General features: G+C 32.2%; 1 protein-coding gene across 1 annotated transcript in view; it reads right to left on the minus strand.

The window, feature by feature from the left end:
* LOC118189658 (ras-related protein Rab-30-like) overlaps positions 1-22,474 on the minus strand; it is a 65,868-nt gene that overhangs the window by 36,756 nt on the left and 6,638 nt on the right. Inside the window, exons 2-4 of the mRNA XM_035360320.2 lie at positions 20,395-20,496; positions 16,010-16,093; positions 8,583-8,766 (exon numbers count right to left, since the gene is read on the minus strand). Of these exons, the coding sequence (XP_035216211.1) occupies positions 8,583-8,766; positions 16,010-16,093; positions 20,395-20,481 (355 nt within the window). The 5' untranslated portion in view covers positions 20,482-20,496. The remainder of the gene's footprint in view (positions 1-8,582; positions 8,767-16,009; positions 16,094-20,394; positions 20,497-22,474) is intronic.

Raw genomic sequence — 22,474 nt, forward strand, 5'->3', positions numbered from 1 at the left:
AATAGGTAAAAATGTATCATTGACATTTCCTAATTTTCCTTTCTATACCATGGTCAAATATTGAATCTAATTAGACAGCTTATCTTTCATTTTAATCGGAATATATCTTAATCAAGATCATACTCACATTAAATATTCTCCGACATTTTTATATTTTTAAATTTACTATAAAATGTAAGAAATGCTATGTATTTGAACAAATAAAGTACTTCTAATTACAAAAATATTTTATATAAGTATCATATTTATGTTATGACACTTCAAAAGTCAATTTTGAAAGAAATCGTGAAATCTAACTTTTGCAGCCTCCTCATCCTTTTAATTACATTTAATACAAGTTTATACTAATTCTAAAACAAAACATCTGAGTCCCATACAAAATTTGAATGAGGTAGGAAATTGCACAGCAACATTTTGCAATTGCACATTAAAATATATATATCAATTTAGAAAAAGGTGTCTGTTAATATATCAAGTGATCGATAAGTATTATTAAGCAGACTGTTAAGAGAGTACTGATCAATGTAATTTTTTTTTTTTTTTTTTTTTCAAAAAGAACATTTTACTCTGAAAGAATTTGTGTTTTAGAAAAGAGACAGGCTGATGCATAGTTAATTTATAATATATCTGCATAAATTAAAACTTTTTTAGTTCAATGAATTTGGTGCATGATTAACAGATTATGATTCTAAAGTAATAAAACTTCATTCATAAAAAAATTGTTTAGAAATTAATAAATTACTTGCATAAAAATTATTTTGTCATATATTGCATAACAAAATTAAGCATTTATCTACTAGTGCAACCACCTTGGCATAATATGCACTATTTTACAGCAGAAAAAGAATGATGAAAAGTAACTGCAAAAAAAATTATTTGTTACGTACATATATATTTCACATTTTAGATATTTATCATAGAAAGTGGTCACTTAAAGATACTTACAAGTGGATTTTTGTTTCTTTTAATCTGGCGGAAATTTTGCGATGATTGCTTTAAAAACAGAAGCAACTGTTCCCTTTAGTGATTTTGTGATGAAATACAGTATGCTTGCAGAAATTTCAGTGGAATTTCTTCGATTGCAAACAAATCACATAGGCTCAAATTTTATAACTGGGGAATTGGGGGGAAGCATGATTTGTCTATAGAAACCACTGTAATTTAAAGGCACTGTATGTTAAAACAAAGGAATTGTTATGCTTATGGTATGGTTGCCAGAGTTTAGTACATTCTGAAAATTTTGTGACTCGCAGTAAGATGCTTTACAAATAAGTACACAAAATTATATACTAAAGAATGTTACATGCCAGTAAATCACAGAAGAATATGCTGAATGACATTAAAATAAAAAAAAACCCTTGATGGATTGTAATTTATTTTTTAACCATGCCCTCAAGGCAAGCAGAAATAAATGGCAAAAATTCAAAATCTGAAACTTACATAACTTAATCAATTTTTGTCATATGAGACTCAAACTCCTTGTATTTTACTTTTTATAATGAGTAAATATAAATATTGGGATTAACAGACCATATAAAAAGTTACATTTCATTTTTATAAAATGGATTTTTTTACAACTTAAGAATACCAAAAGATGAATATTTACATTTTTTAAAGCATTTGTGTAACTGAAAGTATATGTCTACCACCAACCAACAGTTCTGAAAATAAAGAATACACAAGGACTTTCATGAACTTTTTTATCTTTTAGGAAGCTGCCTGATTTCACATGGACAGAGAATTTGCTTCTAAGCAATTTCTTATTCATGCATAGTTCAGCAAGCTAGTATGTAATGTTGATTGTACATTTGGTTACAAAAATGAAATGCAGAAGCATATGGAAGCTTAGTAAGGGCATATTATGACGGTGTTACGTTATTCTGTATAACTCAGCAGTGGCTGGAAAAATTCAATTTGAGAAGAAACCTATTATTTTTGTTATAGCTATTGCTGACATAATTCATTAAGATTATCATCCAGTCACAATAAGACAAATGGCAAATAATAATATTCCTATTGAAAGTGTGTTTAGGGCTGTTTTTTTAATACTAGAATGTACATGAAACAAGTTAATGCTCGAAAGGTATCTCAAGTGCTGATGTCAGGTAGATACAAATTTGTGTTAGTGTATGTGAATTTCTTAATGTAAAGATTGCTTCAAAGAAAGAATACCCAAAATCTTGAGATGATTACTAATGATAGGAAACGTTTTCCATCACAATGAACCTGAGACAAAATCTAAAAATAAAAAATAATAAAAAAAGTAAAGTCTGCTTTACTTGGGGATCAGCTTCCTTTTGTTGTCAACAATAATGTGTCAGAATACAATATGCATAAAACAACAGTTAATCCATATTTAATAAATTAACTTGAAATAACTTGAAAGCAGTGACAGAATTTTCACAAAAATGGCTGGACATTGATTGCATCATGATAATGCTTCCCAATCTATCGCAAACACAGCACAAGTATTTTGGCCAGAAAAAACTTAAACACTTCCGTATTCTCCAAACAGCTTAGATATAAAAGGTGATAGATTATCAAAAATGGCTTTACATAATAAGGCAGTGGCATTCTTACAAACAATTTCCTCTGTAAGAAATCCATGGGAAGGAAGAAGCAGGTGGTAGGTAAATACTTATTTTTGATTAAAATGCTATTTTTTATGTATGCACAAATAATTTTTAAACAGTCCAATAGTAAAGACTGTATCTAATTTTAATTTTAGTATGTTTTTAATGTATAAAGCTTGACACAGCATCATCAGACTAGATCTATGGTTAAAGTAGAGCAATGCAAGCATCTAATAATATCTAGATCAAAATTATTATTTCAGCAATAAAAATTAATTGAAAAGTTCTATTATATCACAGTAACTGAAAGGCTCTTCTGTAAGTCTTAAAAACAGCTACAATGGGAAAGTGTAAACAGAAATGCAAACAAAAACCATTACACAGTTTACCATGAATTGCAAAAAAACACTACTGTGACCTTTGTAAAACTGACATAACTGGTTTAGAATTTTAAAAAAAGTTAATAATTTTGAACATGCATCTAATAACAAAATAAATTTTTACTTACAAGCAGGTAACATTTGAAATAGAATAATCTAAAAGTGAGGGGGGAAGCTGCTGAAGATGTACATACGTCTGAAAAATCTATTTTTACTTTATATACAGTAGAACTCCAATTATCCGAATCAAAAGGGATCAGACTCCATTCGGATAATAAAACATTTGGATACTTGGATTTTTTTCCGAAGAAAGATTCTATATACACTTTAATTAATTACTGTATTACTGTATGTACTGTATGTTGAAAACGGGACGGAAGGAAAAAAAAAACTATTTTTAAAGAAAAACAGGTTTTACTTAATTAAAATGAAAAGGCAACAATTTTACATACATGTTATATAGTGTACTGTACAGTACTCATTGCTTGCTGAATATCCCAGTCAAAGTAAGCTGTTTGACTGCATTCATCCGTTTTCAGGCAGCCAAGTCATGCATCCGCTTAACATTGGGAAGTTGCATATGGTCACACTCGGGCTGACACTCCATTCACTTTAATGCAGATTCAAGACTGGCAAATGCTTCACTAGCCGAAGGTACTGCGTCTGCTTCAACTTCAACATTAAGGTCATCTTCTTCCTCGACACTTTCTTCTCTCAACTTTCAATCAGTACATTATCATTTAGAATTTGATATAAAGGATCTGACAAATCAAATACTATCCATTCTGCTGTATCCTCAGCACTAACTTCTGAGCATCCAGGAATTTTCAAAAGAATGCTGTTTAATTTCTTAAGTGACACATCATCCTTATCTTCTCCTATCTGTTCCCTATCGTTTTCTTGAGCTTCTTTCTGAACCAAGACATTACCATTTACTAAAACTGTTACTTTGAATAATAAGAGATAGAACAAAATAATAAGGTACTTCAAATTAGAAAGTCAAGGCAAGAGTGCAATTTGCTATGCTAACTGAACTTAAGTTATTCAAATTCCAATTCCTTCTTCCAGTATGAGCAACATCCCATTCCAAAATAAATGTCTTGGGGACTTATTTATTATTTAGGTCATAAGTACAGGTATCAGTGGGTGGGACACTAGAATTTCATCATAAGTAGTACAAGTATAGATTCACCACACCAGCTGTGCAGCTGTGCCCCAATTTTAAGGGAGAACATACTCCAAAGACAGTCTGAGGGTCTCCCATTCCTTTTTTACCTATCACCAGCCACACAAGAGGAATTGTCGTTCACCATGTATTTTGAATGTCCTCTTGGCGCAAAAACAGTAGACACAAACATCCATGCCTTCTCTGAGATAAGAACCTGGGCCCATTGGTACAACAGTCAGCATCACTAACCACTATACCATTTGGCCAGCATTTAGGTCAGTTACAAAAATGCTAACCTTCTCAACCAATCATGACTGAAAATGTGGTCATGGATAATGTCACTATATCAATCCACATATTGTCTACACCACTAGAAAGAAGAGGGAAAATTCGCCAAGGGATTTGGCGACAGAACCTGTTGGCGAGAATTTCCCCCTTTGTGATGTACTGGACCTGGCCGAGATTTTCCTTCTCCGTCACGTGTAAAGGAAATTGAGGAACACGGATTAAGGTGAATAAGAAAATTAGGTGAAGTTTCACTTTCACTAGCTGTTGAACTTGCATTATCCATCACAGGTTGATGTCTGATTTTATATCCGTCAATATGGAGGGAAAAAATGAAGTCCCACAGCTTTAAAATCTTGATAAACGTGACCGTCGAACCTGTTCGAACTTCGACATCAGCTTCGAGCTTTGCCGCTTTTTGGCAACAGATATTTTACGCACGTGCAGTTGTTTCCTTTTCATTGCAAGGGAGCCACTCCTGCTGCTGCGAAGCTTTCCTTCTTAACCATACATATTCTTTGACTGAAGTAACCTCTTTTATCTCTTAGGTTAAAACAACACGCCAAACCATGATTATTTTCGAAATCAACAAAAATAAGCATTATATTTGCAAATTTTACAGGACTATTTTCGATGGTTTAACTACCGAACCATCTTCTGATGGTTTTCTCAACATAACTAAATACATTTTCATTTGCAACAATTTTACTTATCTTAGAACATTCTATGCATATTTATTCTTTCCAAATAACTTCCTTGTAAATCAGCTTTCATTTAAATCAGATCACTATCTGTTCTGTTACCTTGTTGAGAATTTATAAATACAGTGGTGGCCAAAATTGTGGACACTTTTGGAAACTTTTATGTTTTTGAACTTTGTATGCTTATAGAAAATGTTACGTTTCACAAAATGCAAACTTGTATACATCATTTTAAAGAGAATTTATTACTGATTTCAATACAAAACACAAAATTCAATTATTTGCAATACAAAAAAAGTTAAACAATAATAGGTTTCGATATACATTAGATAGTGATGACTGCAGTGAGTTATCAGTACTTAGTAGGATACCCTTTATTTTTGATTACAGCTTCCCACCAACGTTTCATTGAGCTGACAAGAGTTTTAAGCTCGTCTTTCGTTATTACATGATGCCAGGAAACAATTATAGCCTCAATTAGTTCCCTTTTATTTGATGGGCGCCTCATTCGGACAAGAGTTTTCAAACAGTGCCACAAATTTTCGATAAGATTGAGGTCAGGACTGTTTCCTGGCCGTGACAACAATTTAATGCTCTTTGTACGAAACCACTCTTTCGATATTTTGGCCGTGTGGAAAGGAGCAGAATCCTGATGAAAAATAAACGAAGCATTGCTGGGAAAGAGATCTCTGATGGAAGGTAGAAGTTTTGGTTCTAGAATAGTGTCAATGTATTTTCTGGCATTCAGTGTCCCATCGATGACATGAAGGCGACCAATATCATCTGCTGACATGCATGACCAAATCATAACACTAACTGGGTTCTTCACAGTTGCTTGAATGCAGTCAGGATGTAGCTCTTCTCCTATTCTACACGTCTTACACATTTTCGCCCATCACTACCGAATAACGATATCTTAGTTTCATCACTACATATAACTTGTGACCACTGATCATCTATCCAATTAATGTGTTCCTTTGCCCACTGTAGTCTTTTTTTTTTTTTTTTTTTTTTTTTTTTCGTTACTGAAAACTAAGATAAGGCTTTTTTCATGGAATTCTACCTCTCAGTCCAACATCTGTTAAATCTTCTCCTGATTGTTCTTGAACTGACAGAAACACCAGCATCATTCAGATCACTTCTGATGGGCACTGATGACATTTTTCTATCTTGGAGACATAGTCTTTTTATTCTTCTGTCATGAATAGATGTGGTGCACCTTTTTCGGCCTTTTCCTTCCTTGTTTTTTTTTTTTTATTATTGAATTTGTCTCCTGATATCGTAAACAAAACTTTCGGGCTCCAGATGTAGTCACTGAACCACCCACCTGTCTTGCAATTTCAGCATAGGAAAGGCCACTTTCTCGTAACACAATAATATTACATCTCTTTCTAGGTGTCCAATTTACTCTTTTATTTGATGTCCAAAAATTCCTACTTGTAATTGCAGTGTATAAGAAACAGGTCCTCCTTCTACAGAACAATGCAAAATAATGAATTGTTTCAAGTGTAAACATGATGTCAGCTTCTACTGGCAGTTACTAACATTTGATTGGTTCTCAGAACAAGAACAGTGATTGGCTAGGAAAGCTAGACATTACAAACCACTTCATAACTGTGTTTTTTTATTTATATTAAAGTACATACAACTTTTTTGTATTGCAAATAATTGAATTTTGTGTTTTGTATTGAATTCAGTAATAAATTATCTTTAAAATGATATATACAGGTTTGCATGTTGCGAAATGTAACATTTTCTATAAGCATACAAAGTTCAAAAACATAAAAATTTCCAAAAGTATCCACAATTTTGGCCACCACTGGATATGAAAAAGCAAATTTTTACTTTATATATTTTATTTTACACAACACTACTTAGCAAAACACAAAAATTCTTTTTACATTAAAAAAAGGTAGAACATTTAACCACTCTTGTCATTTTACCAGGGTTGCCACTCAAACAGGAGAATGAAATTCCCTGACTTTTCCAGGTTTTCCAGGTATGTTTCAAGAAAATTCCAGTCTATCCGCGCAATGTACGTTGGCTGTGCTAAGAGGTAAATTAATTATGGTATTACTTGTACTGTGTAGCAAATTCACTTAATTATTCAATAAATCCCAGAGGAGATTTATTCTTAATTATTCTCGGTACACTTTGTTTGATAATTTTGTTTACTTTTCCACTTACGAACTTAATAAAATTTAAGATATATACATTGGATAACAATTGTACGTTTTACTTAATTATTACTCATGATCATCACCAGTTCAACATGAGGCTAATCCGGTTCTTATAAATCACAACACAATGCTAAAAGTTAGGTTAGATTTTAGGTAAATTTAATTTGTGTGAGGTGTCTTCTTAAAAGGCACCTTAACACTTGAAAACACAAATATAATTATAATAGGAGTTGTTTTCTCCACTGAAGATTGAGAATAGAATCTCCCCAATCTGGAATAAAATAAGGCTTATTCTGCAGCTAAATGAAAGAAAGAAATTTATTTAATGATATTTTTTTACTAAATTGAGGTATTTTATATTTATTTTGCAGCATACATAAGGAAAAAATATTGCATTAAATTTCGTGATGTCATCATACTGCTAGAATTAATTTCAGGATTATGCCAGAGAAAATTTCCTGAAATTTGGAAATATTATTTACTAATGATAAATAAATTTAGAGGGAAATAAAAATAAAGATAATTACTTAAAAATTGATCGTAAATTCTTTACAATAAATATTTTTTCATTCTAACCTTCATGGTACTGTATACTAGGATTAAACCCATTTTGTTTTATACGAGAACAGGTACTTTCTTTAGTTCATGCACTGCACATGCGATTCTCGAGGTTACTGGAAACCAAAATTGCGGGAAACTTGATTTGCCTTTCTAAAAGACAATCAAATTGGAGCTGCGAAAATTGGCTCTATGCCAGCTGCCCGAATGACACTCATGTGATAAACAATTCGCCAAAAAAGTGATCTCTTCCTACGTTGGCGCAAAACTCGCCTTTTTTGGCGGGATCGTTGTATGAAATTCCCTGACTTTTCCAGATTTTGACTAAAACACTTAAATTCCCTGACTTTTCCCTGAATTTTTTGGTCAATTTCCGAATTCCCTGACTTTTTTCGGTTTTCCAGGTAGCGTGGCAACCCTGTTTTACTTAAGAGTCACTATTGTTGTGCATTCACTTGTAAATAATTATATAAATAAAAACTATCCTTCAACAAGGCAAGCTTCATACTAATGGGTACAGTTACATGCATATATTATACTTCCTATTCATATCCTATACATGATACAACTGGAATGATATAGAATATATAAAAATTAAGTTATTCACGTTTAGCAGTTTATTATTAGCTATTAATATAAAACATCTACAAGTTACACAAAATAAGCATATATAATAAAATTATTTACATAGCAAACATGTTTAAAAAAGTAAAAGAAATAAAAGAAAAATGACATACCAACAAGAGCTCTTAAAACTTTAGGATTTGCATACTGTTCAATTTCTTTTATCCACATTGGCAAGGACTTAAATGTAGATTGAGCGCTGATATCATACACAAGAACAAGTGCATGAGCACTGCGATAATAACTTTGTGTTATTGAACGAAATCGCTCCTGTCCAGCTGTGTCCCAGATCTGAAGCTGAGGAGGAAGGGAAAAAAATTGCAATTTGATCCTTTCAATTACAGTTTAATAAATGACTAGGAACTTTAACTGGAGCTATATCTTTTATTTTATCCTATTACGTCACAAATTTAGCTGTTCATACAGTTAGCGTAACTGTCACAATTTATGATATATGTTCTCATGCTCCACATTGCAAACATGACATATGTCATAAATTTTCTTCCACGATCAACTGTTTTAACTCTGCTGACCTTATTTATCCATTTTTGCTAAGCTTATTTGATTCCTAACTTTAATATGTTCATGGCCTGAATGCACATTTTATATGTACACTGCGCAAAAAAAAGGGGGGCAAATTTTTTTTTTTCCATATTTCGACTCTGCGATTCAAATTATGCCTAAATATTACACTATGTAAAATTTGGTGTGAAATTTACTGAGAAATTCACAAATTTATCTTGACATCTTTTTTTCAGTTTGCGCTAAACATAATTCACTTGGCAAACTTCTTAACTTTCCGTTCCATTGTAAAGGACCAGGAAAAAAGTCACATCGTTTCTACCTTTTTACATTGTGCATGAGAGGGAAAAAAGTCACATCGTTCTCCTTTCAAATAATTTTAACAAAGTGCCTAAACCACATTTGATGTTATTATCGTTTTCAACAAATACGCCAAATTTCATAATGCGCCAATATATAAATTCATGCATGTCTTTGGAACTTTTTAAAGAATATTTTAATTTTTTGGAGGTATGCTTAGAAATACATCTACTTTAAGATGATGGCAAAAATTTTATAGTTTATAATTCAAACTTTTTCAAAAAATTTATAAAAAATTAATGGATGAATTTTATTTGGAATGAACCTAAATTTCGAAACATGAAAGGAAGAATAAGTTTAATAAAAAAAGAGATATTAATAAATATATACCAAACTCAATTAATAATGAGGAGCTAAAATTTTCCAGAGCTATTTTTGAAAAACTATTCATGCGATTTTTGCAAAACTTGGCAGCGTGGCATAATTTGAGTCATAGAATTGAAATATGGAAAAAAATTGGCATGTCATTTCCAAAAAAGTCCGATTTTGTGTTAAAATACCTACATTAGAACAATGCTATATACAAATCAAATACATATCCTAAGTCACACTTTCGAGACATGAAAAACACAAGTTGAATTTTGTCAATCGGCCCAGTAGAATGGGAGATATAGAACTGTCCCCCACCCCCTTTTTTGTGCAGTGTACATGTAGTATCTGCAGTTTTAACAGCAAACATTTAATTAATAATCTTACTGTCTTGAAATACATGAATATATTATCAAGAAGCGTATTGTTTTAGATTGTTCATTTTATCACTATGTCATAATTTGTGAGACTTTATGGAAAGTGGATTTACAAGTTTTTATTAATTAGATGCAATATTATGCTTGTCTGGAAAAAAAAAATAACCACCGCTTTCAAAAGCTAATAATTCCTTTCAGATATAAATATACATTTAGCAATAAGAATTTAAATTACTGAAGCCTAAAACCTAAAAAAAGGGAGTGCTCTTTATACTTTTGAAATTATGCACTCACAAAAGTTGATGAACATTTCATCAAAAAATAATACTCTTCTAAATTAGTGAACAATATTTTTACATATTTCTGTTTAAATACAAATTAAATAATTTTGGTGGATATAAAGTAAACTAGGAGGGAAATATACTATCCATGATATTTACAATTTTGACCTTTACGCATACTGGCAATCTACAGCCTTGCAAAGACAGCTTTTGACAAGCCTTTGCAGAACAGAAAATCATGAGTGCAAATATCTTTGCTGCTTACAGCTCAACATATGTGCTACAATATACACAGTCATGTAGTTTTAAAAGAGCAGCTATAGGGGCAAGAATAAACTGCAGGTACTTTTGTTAGCATTATGTATGACTTTAACTGAATGTTTCATACTAGCACCATATTTAAAATACTTAAAACAACCATATTTAATTTCTTCGGTGTTTATTTCTTATGTGTAAAAGATTAATCAACCATAAGCACAGACTTTATTGAAAAGACTGCATAATGTTATGACTCTGAAATTATCAACTTGCATATCTTTCCTGGTAACCAGAATGTGTAAGTGACATGCTCTTTCAACGTATGCTGGTTACAAGTTCAAGGAGATTGCATAAATAAGACTGAGAAGTCTAATTAATCACTACCGAAATAGTTCTAAAACTCATGGGGAATTTTAATTAATAATCTGATGCATGCAATTGCAATATATCGAACTAATAATTAAAACTAAAAATGCAATGAATATTCAGCCAAAGATCACACTGAAAGGCTGTGGTATTACTTATTTCACTTGACTGACAGAAATCAGTTATGGTTACTTGGATTGATATGCTTGGCTCAGATTAAGCCATGTATGTCACGTTGGTGTTTCTTGTGCTCTCACTTATGCAGTGTTTGTTCGATGGAATTCGAACGCACGGCGGTGCCCGTTAGCGAATTTCCGCCACTACCTCACAATGGAGGAATGAATTAAATAATATAAATTAAATTATTGTCTAGGGAATCTGATTAATTATAATTTTAAAAAGTTAATTATTATTTAAACTTTGCTGAGCACTCTTTTGGCACACTAAAGTTTACCCTCCTACAACACCTTTTGATTGGCTAGGTAGTACTTTGCACTTTACCATGTCGCTCTCTTTCAGCCACTCAGTTACGCTCTGCCACAATGGGTGGCAGCACAGTGCAGTAGCTGAAACAGCTTTCCATCAGAGACTCATTCTACTGGACTATGTTAAGACTTTCAACTTCCTACTTGCAATAATTGTCAATAATTGCTTACAACTTACTTTTCTTCAAGTAATCATCATGATATGGACCTACATGCTATGGAAGATTCTTGCTAGAGAGTCATTTACAGAATATCCTGAGACTGCGCTGACACACGGGAGCCTTCTTCGGGAACTGCATTCACCTTAATTGATAGAAACATCACAACAATTCTATGGGTTTTATTGTGGTGAGGAATGCAGTGCTGCACCTATCATTGGCAAGGTCACCTTTGCAGGTGACAGTATGATTCTGCCTAACTCCATCTGAGTTCTGAAGGAGATTCTCCTAAAGAATAGATTTCAAAGGATCTCCTACCCCTCTTTCCCTACCATTAGGCCCCTAAAGTGGACATTCTACTTTCTATGCATTTTAAGTGCCCCTCCTGCTACAAAGACAGTATGCATTTACAAATATCCAAGCCTTCTCTGGGACTTGAACCTAGGTCCAATGATATGGCAACCAGCAATGCGAAATACTAAAGCTACCAAGGTGGTGCATTGAAAGATTGAAAGGCTATCTTATACATAAAAACCAAGAAACGTTGGAAAACTGAAACAAAAAACACATCCTCAGAAATGCAGACCTGGTTAGTCAAAATAAATAACAAAAAGAAAAATGTTACTTTCGAAAATGTAATTTATTGCTTATACAGTGTTCAAAACTGCATAAATAATTTTTTTAAATATAGCTTATAAAAAATTGGAATACAAGATTATAAAATAAAAATGTCTAACAGAATTTCTAGTGAAATATTTAATAATATCTACTTACAAAAATAATCTTATCCATATATCATAAACAGAAATACCTAACATAAAATTTCTTCTTCCATAAACCTCACATGAAAAACAACAAGGTGAAAATACTTATACTGAAAAATTATTAAATATGTCAAGTGTAGTAGTAAAAACATTAAGTACAAAAAAATAGTTGTCTGGAGACATGCTGGCACCATATACAGCCTGAATTCAGATTGACTGCTTTCTATTTTGGGATAAACCTTCTAAGTTGTGACTTTCAAAGTTACTATTTTAGTGGGGACTTTATTTTCTTCCTTGTCCTTCAGGCTATTAGTTCTCTTAGAAACGTGTAAATTAATGCTAATGCTGCATCTGTTAAAATCATTTCCCCACCATTTTGAATTATGGTGGGAAACCCTCATAAGAGGCCACTGACATAATTAATAAATTATGTCAGTGGCCTCTTATGAGGGTTTCTATTGTTTGGGTCAAAGTTTTGTTGTTGCAGGATAGCTGTTAAGAGACTGAATATAGCCATATCAGCAGCAATGGTTTTCTTGTAATGATACCTTATATTTTCTTTAAAAGTAAGCTGATTATTCAAGATGATTCCAAGATATTTCAAGCTATTATTACTGAGATGAGTTCATAGTTGATATTAATGTTAATAAAGGTTGTTTTACATATTAACATAAAGCATTGATTTTTGTTTTTATTAATACTGTGCTGCTATCAGTATAAATTGTCATTTTTTACTTAACTTTGATTACAGTACGAAGCTTGAAATTCAGGCATCTAATATTCGGAATGGTCTAATCTGCAAACCAACAGCAGTTTTTTATAGAAAGGAAGAGATAGATTCTGAGAGTAGTGTCTTGCTTTAGCATGATTCACATTATGTTAATCTTTCACACATGTGCAGCACTTTTCATAATAAAGCATGTGATGATCCTGTTTCTTAATTTCACTTCACTTAATAAAGCAACTCCACATTGAAAAAAAAACTCTTAAGTCATCATTGCATAAATCTGAATCATCAACAATATGGCTCCGTTACCCCCTATTTAAATGACACTAATACATTCTATGATATTTCACTGATTTTACACCTACTGAATACATCCGCGGTGCAAACCAGGGAAATCATTTTTATTATATTTTGCTTCCATTATCCCATCATTATTAACTCCTAACAGCTTGAAAAATAACTCATACAAAGATATCTGAAACATTTTTTTAAAAAATTACTTTTAACTGAATTCCAAACAATACTGAAATCTTTTGCGTTAATGTTATGCCTGGTAACGATTACAGACTTCAGCCAACTGAACTGTGAAGTGTTGAGTGTGTTGACTAGGAGAAATTTAACAGAAATTTCTTTCGATAGACAAAAAAACTTGTTTTGTAAATAACTGATTTGTTATTCAGATAACCTTTAAGCATATGAGGGATTTTATTTATTCGGGACTCAGATAAGCCTTAAGCATAACCCGGAAATATATGCAAGTATAATTAAACAAATATAACTCATGCCTAACTTCCACAGGCTTGAATTATATTTGTTATGAAAGAAGCAAGTCAAAATTTAGCAGAACAAGATGTCCTTAGTCACTAATCCCGTGCTATATCATCATGATACCATTATTTTTGCAGGCCATTATCATTACAGCATTGTTTGGACTATTGATTATGTTGGCCATTATCATTACAGCAAAGTCTGGATTTCTGATTATGTTGAAAAGAGTTACTAATTTTGGAGCTGCAGCAGGATCTGCTACTGAAGAAAATGACAAAGGTTATCGAGAACGAAAAAATTTCAATTGAGAATTTAGAAGAAATTCTTGACATGGCAAATGCAGGACTTAAACAATAGAACTTTATAACTGAGGAAGAAATTAAATCTCTATCTATAAAATTAGAGAACGTATTAGCACAAAAATGAAGTAACTTACATTGGGAGAACTGTTTAATGAAACAAACAAAAACAAAACACTGAGCACTTTGGTTCTCTTAAGATTATAAATGCTTAAATATTTCATAAACAACCATTACCTATTTCTAATTTCATAATTTCTACACATTATCTTAATAGATTTAAGTTGATGATCTAATATAGCAAACTGCCTTAATCCCAATCTCAGACTGTGCACTACTGCAATTATTTTCTTATGGACCAATCGTATATATTCATAAAAACTTTCTGATTATTTGCACCCTCCTAAATAGTATTCATGATAAAACATGCTATAAATAGGTTCCCCAAGACGCTTCCAGAATGTACTTATATGGCAACCCAGGCATGCATACATAAGTAGCAGATGAAGTAGTGGCCATTAGTGCTTGTTTTTGTTGTATTAATTATGATCATTAGAGTTTGTTTTTTTTTTTGCAATGAATGCATTTTTTTTTTTTTTTTTTTTTTTTTTTTTTTTTTTTGGGTAAGGAATCACAATAGGATTGTGGAGTTTGCACACAATCACAATCACAATCACTATCAGAGGAATCACAATCACAATAGGATTGTGGAGCTGGTGAAAAAGAAAGCATTGCATTTCCACAAAAATATGTAGTTTCACCTATCAGTAGAGAATGCGAAAATTTGCATTCCATGAAACTGTAATTCCTAAACAATCGAATTTATAGATAAAAATTTGTGTAATTTTCTGATAATTTTATAGTGAAAGCAGGTCACTGCATACATGTGGATGTTGATAGCATGCACAGTGTTCAGTTGTAAACTAAAACCAAGCTTTTCTGATATTCTTTTAAGCTAAAAAAGACAGCATTGTGCAAGGGGAGACGACATTGGGGGAAAAGGTTAATGTTTTAAATTTTGTTATTTGATTGCTGTTTTATGTAAATTTTAGGGTACTGCCATTTATTAAAATATGACTGTTGTGTTTCACATCTTCACTTGACTAAAAATTAGTTGCCAACTTTCAAGTTGGGGACATGGATAATCAGGAAGTACCATTCGTAATTACAGTTTACATAGCTACAAGAAATGGGAAGAAGAATCTTATACAATTGTGCAGAACTCCCTTAATTTTTAACAGCAAGTGACAGTTTTACCTTAACAGAAATTTCTTACAAACAGAAGATTGTGCAAATTTTATAAGTAGTACAAAAATGCAGGATTATTAATGAATTTGCAGGGTCATTTTGATTTCCCTTCTCCATATACAATTTTCTGTTATGTTTTAAATCATGGACTAAGTATTAAGAGCCGACACATATATTAATGAATTGTAAAATCTTGTTAGTTTTCCCTCTCCAGACTTTACATTAATATATCAAAGATTTCATCACACGTAATGTTTCAGTTTTCTGTAGAAGTAGTCTCAATTATCAAACCATCCTTTTTATAAAAAAATTTCTAAATTCTATAAATGAAATTTAAATAAACTAACTACTATTTTTCATTAAAAGTATACTGAAATATAAATGTAATACTAAATATTCAATGAAATATTGAACAATATTATGTAGCTTATTCCCTATACAGAATAAAACATGCATCTTTATACGCATGTAAAATGCCCTTTTATTCCTAAGAAAAAAAATTCCTCTGACTTTTTCTTTTCTTTTATGTATTTCTTTAAAAAATTTAAATTATACCATAAACAGTACAAAATTCAATCAGTTTTACAAATGAGTTAAGAACCATTAAAAAAATATTACCTTAACTTTTTCACCATCGATTTCAACAGTTTTAATTAAAAAATCAACACCTATAGTTGCTCCTTGGCCTGGAGGAAACAATCCCTGAATAACAAATGTATTATAATTAAAAAGTATATATTAATAATCTTAAAATATTACTGAACTAAAAGCAATAGTAACAGTCGGTACAGGCAAATAACCAGCAAATTTAAAACTTTGAGCTGTTTATTAATTTGCTTCTGGATCTATGATATTCTTATGAGGGTTAACACATTACTTATAAATGTAATATGTTGTTCTCAAATACATACTAGTTTTAAATATCAAATCTGATAAGTTTTGGATAATCTCATATATATATATATATTTCATGTATCATGTATATACATTTATGCAAGTCTGTTCAGAGCTTCAAGTAAAATATCACTTTCAGTTTATTAATTTTAGCCAAATTCCAATATGTTGTTTCCATTGATATAAAAGTCCTAAATACTAAAAGTGAAAAATTTTGGATTATATTTTAATACAATTTTTCATTAAAAACTGTTTTGGACTTAGAGTAAAATATCACTTGCAGTTATCCATTCATTAAAGAGTCTCACAGATTCCTGTTAAGTACCATTTCCAAATGTCCACTAAAGACTGTTATGGGCTTCCTGTAGCTCAATTTTACTCCATACCTAATGAATTCTTCATCTGGATGTAGAAAGCTTAAATACAAAAAACAGAAAGACATTCTTGGAAGTTTTATACAGAACGTTATTTTCGATGAAAAAAATCATCACACACATACATACTCGCAGATAGACATCATATTAAAAATAGTAAAAACGTGTTGTGCACCAGGACTGGTGCTAGGAATTTTCCCACTTGGTGCAGTCTTTGCAGACCCTAAATTCTGTAGCTTGGTTTTTTTTAGAAATTCTAAAATTTTTGCCACCTTGAAATTCTGCTGGCAAGTGCACACCCCAAGTTCTAAATATTTTGTAAGTTGCTCTATGCTTTACTTAATTCTAAAATTTTTGCCACCCAGTGCAGTTGCACTGGCCCTCGTAGAGACCCTAATTTATGCCATTCACATAAAACTCTATTGAATTTTTAAACCCAAGAGACTACCTCCCTTACTTACATATGTAGGCTGGCATGAAGTAAAAATATTAAGTGCCCTTTCTTCAATTTGGCGGAACCATTAATTTCATGAGCATTTCTTGGACTCAAAGTCCTGCTAGTATAAACAAGCCTTTATGAACTTCAAGTAAAGTACCACTGCCAGTTGTCTAATTTTACCCTAAATCTAATCAATGCTTCATGAGCGTAGAAATTGAAATTTCATATAAGATTTTTTGTTGACAAAAAAACTCACACATGTACACATATCATTCTAAAAATAGTAAAAATGTGTTGTGGGGAGCCTAATTCATGCTTATTCAATTAAAGCTCACTATCGAATTTTTGGACCAAAAACAATAATTTCCCTTGTATATACGAGGGCTATCCAGAAAGTAGATTACGTTTTGGAATAAAAAAATAAACAAAGTATAGGAAACAAATTTTATTATATACAGATGAAAGCCACACTCAAATACTACTTTTCTACATAGTCACCATACAAATTAAGGCATTTATCGTAGCGATGTACGAGCTTGGAAATTCCTTCGTCGAAAAATTCGGCCGCCTGCGCCTTCAACCACTTCGTTACCTCTTCTTGCAGCTGTGCGTCGTCATCAAAACGCTGCATAGCCAGCCACTTCTTCATTGCTGGGAATAGGTGGAAGTCGCTCGGTGCCAGGTCGGGACTGTACGGCGGATGAGGAAACAACTCCCACTTAAAAGATTCAAGAACTTTACGAGTGACATTTGCCGTGTGGGGCCGGGCGTTGTCGTGAATCAACAAGATCTTAGAGCTCAACATTCCTCTGCGCTTGTTTTGAATTGCCCTTCTGAGTTTTTGGAGAGTTTGGCAATACCTTTGAGAGTTTATTGTAGTGCCTCTTTCCAGGAAGTCCACCAAAATTACACCTTTTCTGTCCCAAAAAACAGTCGCCATCATCTTCCTTGCCGACATTGTTTGCATGCATTTCTTGGGTTTTTGGGGAGAACTTGTGTGCCCCCCCTGCATTGATTGCAATTTCGTTTCACAGTTCACATGTTTCACCCATGTTTCGTCACCAGTAACGATGCGATCGAGTAAAGAGTCACCATCCTTATGGTAAGCGTCCAAAAAGTTCAACGCTGCAGCCATTCGCTGATTTTTGTGGTCCTCTGTCAAGATTTTTGGAATCCATCTTGCACAAAACTTGTGGTAACCAAGCTTTTCGCTGATGATTTCGTGCAACAAACTTCGCGAAATTTGTGGAAAACTCAAAGAAAGTTCCGTTATTGTGAAATTTCGATTTTCACGGACTTTAGCATCGACTTTTTCGAGAAGTTCGGCGGTCACTATGCTGGGTCTCCCACTTCGATCTTCGTCGTGAACATTGGTTCGGCCATTTTGAAATCTTATGACCCACTGACGCACTCCACCTTCAGTGATAATGTTGTCCCCATACACTTCACGAAGCTGCCGATAGATTTCTATCGGTTTACAGTTTTTTGCAGTCAGAAACCTTATTAGTGAGCGCACCTCGCAGCTCGCGGGATTTTCAATTAACGCAGATATTTCAAACCGTCACAGCATCTGAACGGAGCACAGCACGTACCTCTCACTAGCACGGCTAGATGCAGACTGAGCTGCGCAACGCTCTGACCCCAAGATGGCCGCGCTAGCCCCGCCCCTAGCAGACACAGACGGAAACGTAATCTACTTCCTGGATGGCCCTCGTATATATATATACACACTGGTGGGAGATAAAAACAACTTATACATTAAAATAATGAAATTATTTGGTCATCTGGAAATTTCTGCAGATTTTTTATGATAAATACAAATGAAAGAATACAGAAACGTATGAGAAATTTACTGAATCATGTAAGCACCTTTATGATCTATATCTTTTCATTATCTCTCCAGCAAAATCCTCTTTTTTTAAGTCTAGGTTTATCCATAAAGAAGTTATCTAGGTACTATCTGATAGTCTCCAAAGAAGTTATTTCTGAGGCATTCAGAGAATTCTGGTGACCAAAGGAGATGAAAATCTGAGGGGCCAAGATACGTTGAATATAGAGGACAAAAAACATCCCAACCATGTTCAACAAGTCTTCAGCTGGCATTCATTGAAACATGCAGCTGTCATGATTGAAGAAAACACCTCAACAACTGCTCAGTTTTATGCACTTTGCTTTGATTTCTGATTTTAAACCTGCTATTTGGGAACAATATTTTTCTCAATTTATTGTCTTATTTGTGGGTAAAAATTCATAGCATGCAATTCCTTCATAGTCCCACTATTCACAAAACATCACTTTTTCGGGTTGCAACTCCTGTTTTGATACTACTGAAGGAGATTCTTTTGCTTACACCATAACCTTTTTCTTGTAACATTATTGCATACTATCCACTTCTGAAATCCTGTAAAAAGCCATTTCAAAAAAGAAGTTTTCTTATTTTCTTTCAACAAAGAGTCACTTGTAAAAATTCGAGCAATCATATTCTGCTCTGTTAAAATGTAGAGTATCCATAATTATAGCAGCTTACATACCTATCCTGAACAGTATTACATTGATTTTCAGAAACAGCTTCTTTCTATTAGGTCCTTGTTTACAGAGGATGATCTTCCAGACAAAATATCATCTTTGAAAATGAAATATCCATCTCAAACCACCTTTGAACTGTGTGATATGTAACAACATTTTCCCAAAATACAGTACAAATCTTGTGAGCCATCTCACTAGCATTTATTCCTTTTTTAAGATAAAGGAGCAAAAAATGAATGAACTTTCAGTTTCCCCATTCTAAAGACGTCACTTGAACAAAAAATTATTCCACAACAAACACTCCAACTACACAATAATTGAAAATACTGTATATAAAAATTCACTTCAATCAAGGTCACTGCTTATCAGTTAGTAATAAAATAATGAGGAGGAAAGGCACTTCGATTTGAGACTTTCTGAATGGCACAGTAATTTTGATTTAGCTCAGAAATTTTAATAATATTAATTAAAACCAAAAATGACCCTTGAATTACCCAAATTAATCTTTGTACATAATAATGAAGTTATTTGAAGGAACTCTGTATGTATAGAACACATTCCTAGGTTTACGCACTTTTAAAATTTATTCAGGTGTACATTTGGCATTAAAACTAATAATCATCAGTGCATTGATTTCATTTTGCGATTCCTCATCTTTCATTCATATATATAAATGTTTTCAAAACTGCAATATCTATGTTTTCTCTATTAAACTTTACATAATTAATTACAGAGATTCAATATACGAGAGGGAGAAGATGAAATATTACTTGTGTAAATCTTCTGACTAAACATGTTTTGCCCACTCCAGCATTACCAACAAGTACAACTTTGAATAAAAACTTGTAATCTTCCATTGAAATATGGAGAACCTAAATAGAATAGAAGCAATATTCATATACTTAAAATGAAACATGTAACATTCATACACACAAGTTTTACTGCAAAAATGATTTTTATTGCAGGAGTTTATAATACATATATCAAGATAAAATTAATAAAGTAATTAGAACAATTTAATAAAACAATAATATTTTTTTTTACTTTTGTCATATAATTCTGAAAGTATGAAAAACTATTACATTAATAGAGTTACATAAAAAAGGCACACCTGATAATTAACTAAATGGAAAAAAATTTCACTCTCAACAGAGACAAATTAGGACATATTTATACATTCAATAAATGCAACTGTAATAACACTAATTTATTTACTAATTAAATTTTAAATTTATTTAAAAAATAAAGAATTGAGGAAAATATTATCCTCTTAATAAGATAATGGCCATGGTATAATTCTGCGGTATTGATCTATATTTTAAGTATTATTGTCTTTGTCTTTATTTTTAGCATGTTAATTAAGATCTATAATTATTTAACATGAGTCTAAGAGTGGATACACAAAAGCAGAATGTGAAATACACTTAATAAATTTTTAGAAGTTTTACAAACTTAAATTACAGATGTTTTCCCATATCTGTTTTATATAAAAACATATGATATGAAAGTAGCTCTATCACAACCCAAACTAATTTTTTTTTTTTTTTTTTTTTTTTTTTTTTTAAGTTTCGATAAAAATTAACATCAAAGGTAAATTGCTTTACTAAGGCACAGAAGCCATGCTATCAAAAGTAATTCTCAAAAGCTGTAAATAAATAAAATAAATTTCACTCCCCCTTACAAAGTCTAGGAATTGAGAATGTAATACTCAAAAAAAAAGGGGGGAGGAAGCAGGTGTGCTGTAAATGCGATTTTTATGTAAACTGACATTCCTGCATGTCATCAAAGACCTGCTGGCTAGGGAAGTGGCACCAATGGCCAATTGACTGACATTGTATTGATGCTGGCCAGGATCACATTTTCGGACCTTGAGTGGCTGTGGGGGATGAGCACTTTTCTTATCTGATCTAAACAATAAGTCAAGCCTTATTGTTGCCATGCCTACCATGTCATCATACTAGATTTAAACTTAAGATATAAAATACAAAAATACGCAAAAATCGCCAATATCCCAACGATTCTGGACTTTGTATTGCATTATTTTGTATCAGTTGTAGTAATTTTACTCATTACCATGTAAAATCGAGGAAAATTCCTTTTTATTTAAGAGAAAAGCCAAAAACCATACGATGATGTACCATGTAAAAATGAGGAAAATTCATTTTTATTTAAGAGAAAAGCTGAAAGCCATATGATGATGTATACAAAATGCTTCACTTATTTTCAAACTTCATAAAACTACAAATTTAAAAGTTATGTAAAAAATCATGACTAACAGTCCTGCAAATTCGTACAACTTATAATGATTCCCATTGTTTTAGTAGCCCCAACATTAAATGTTATTACTTTATATATTACAATAAGCAATGTTCTGTATTTATAAGGGCAAATATTTACTTTATTTATTGCAAAAGGATTAAAATATTTAAACTTTATCAATAATGAAATATTTCATTTAACAGTACACATATTACTTAAATATGCTGCATAAAATCTATAAAAGATAACCTTGTATGTTACATAAAATTTACAAAAGATAACTTTACACAGTGGCGTAGCTAGGGTGGGGCAAGGGGGGACATATGTCCCCGGGCGCAGCATCCAAGGGGCGCCAAATTGATGCTACGAAATTTTTTAATTAAATGTTTTCCATTCTTGGCACACAGAAAGGGGCGCAAATTCTTCAGTTGTCCCCGGGCGCTGGAAACTCTGGTTACGCCCCTGACTTTACACCTCAGAATAAAATCCAAAATTCTGTAATTCATATTTTATCAGAAGGTTTTACACAAGACTTGGACAGAGGAGTAAGATAAAGTTTCTCATGGAATTTAGACAGCTAAATATTAAAAA

The sequence above is a fragment of the Stegodyphus dumicola genome, chromosome X2 (genome assembly GCF_044657685.1).
Source record: "Stegodyphus dumicola isolate Sdum_Otavi_A_Nest chromosome X2, ASM4465768v1".
In the NCBI taxonomy this organism is placed as follows: Eukaryota; Metazoa; Arthropoda; class Arachnida; order Araneae; family Eresidae; genus Stegodyphus; species Stegodyphus dumicola.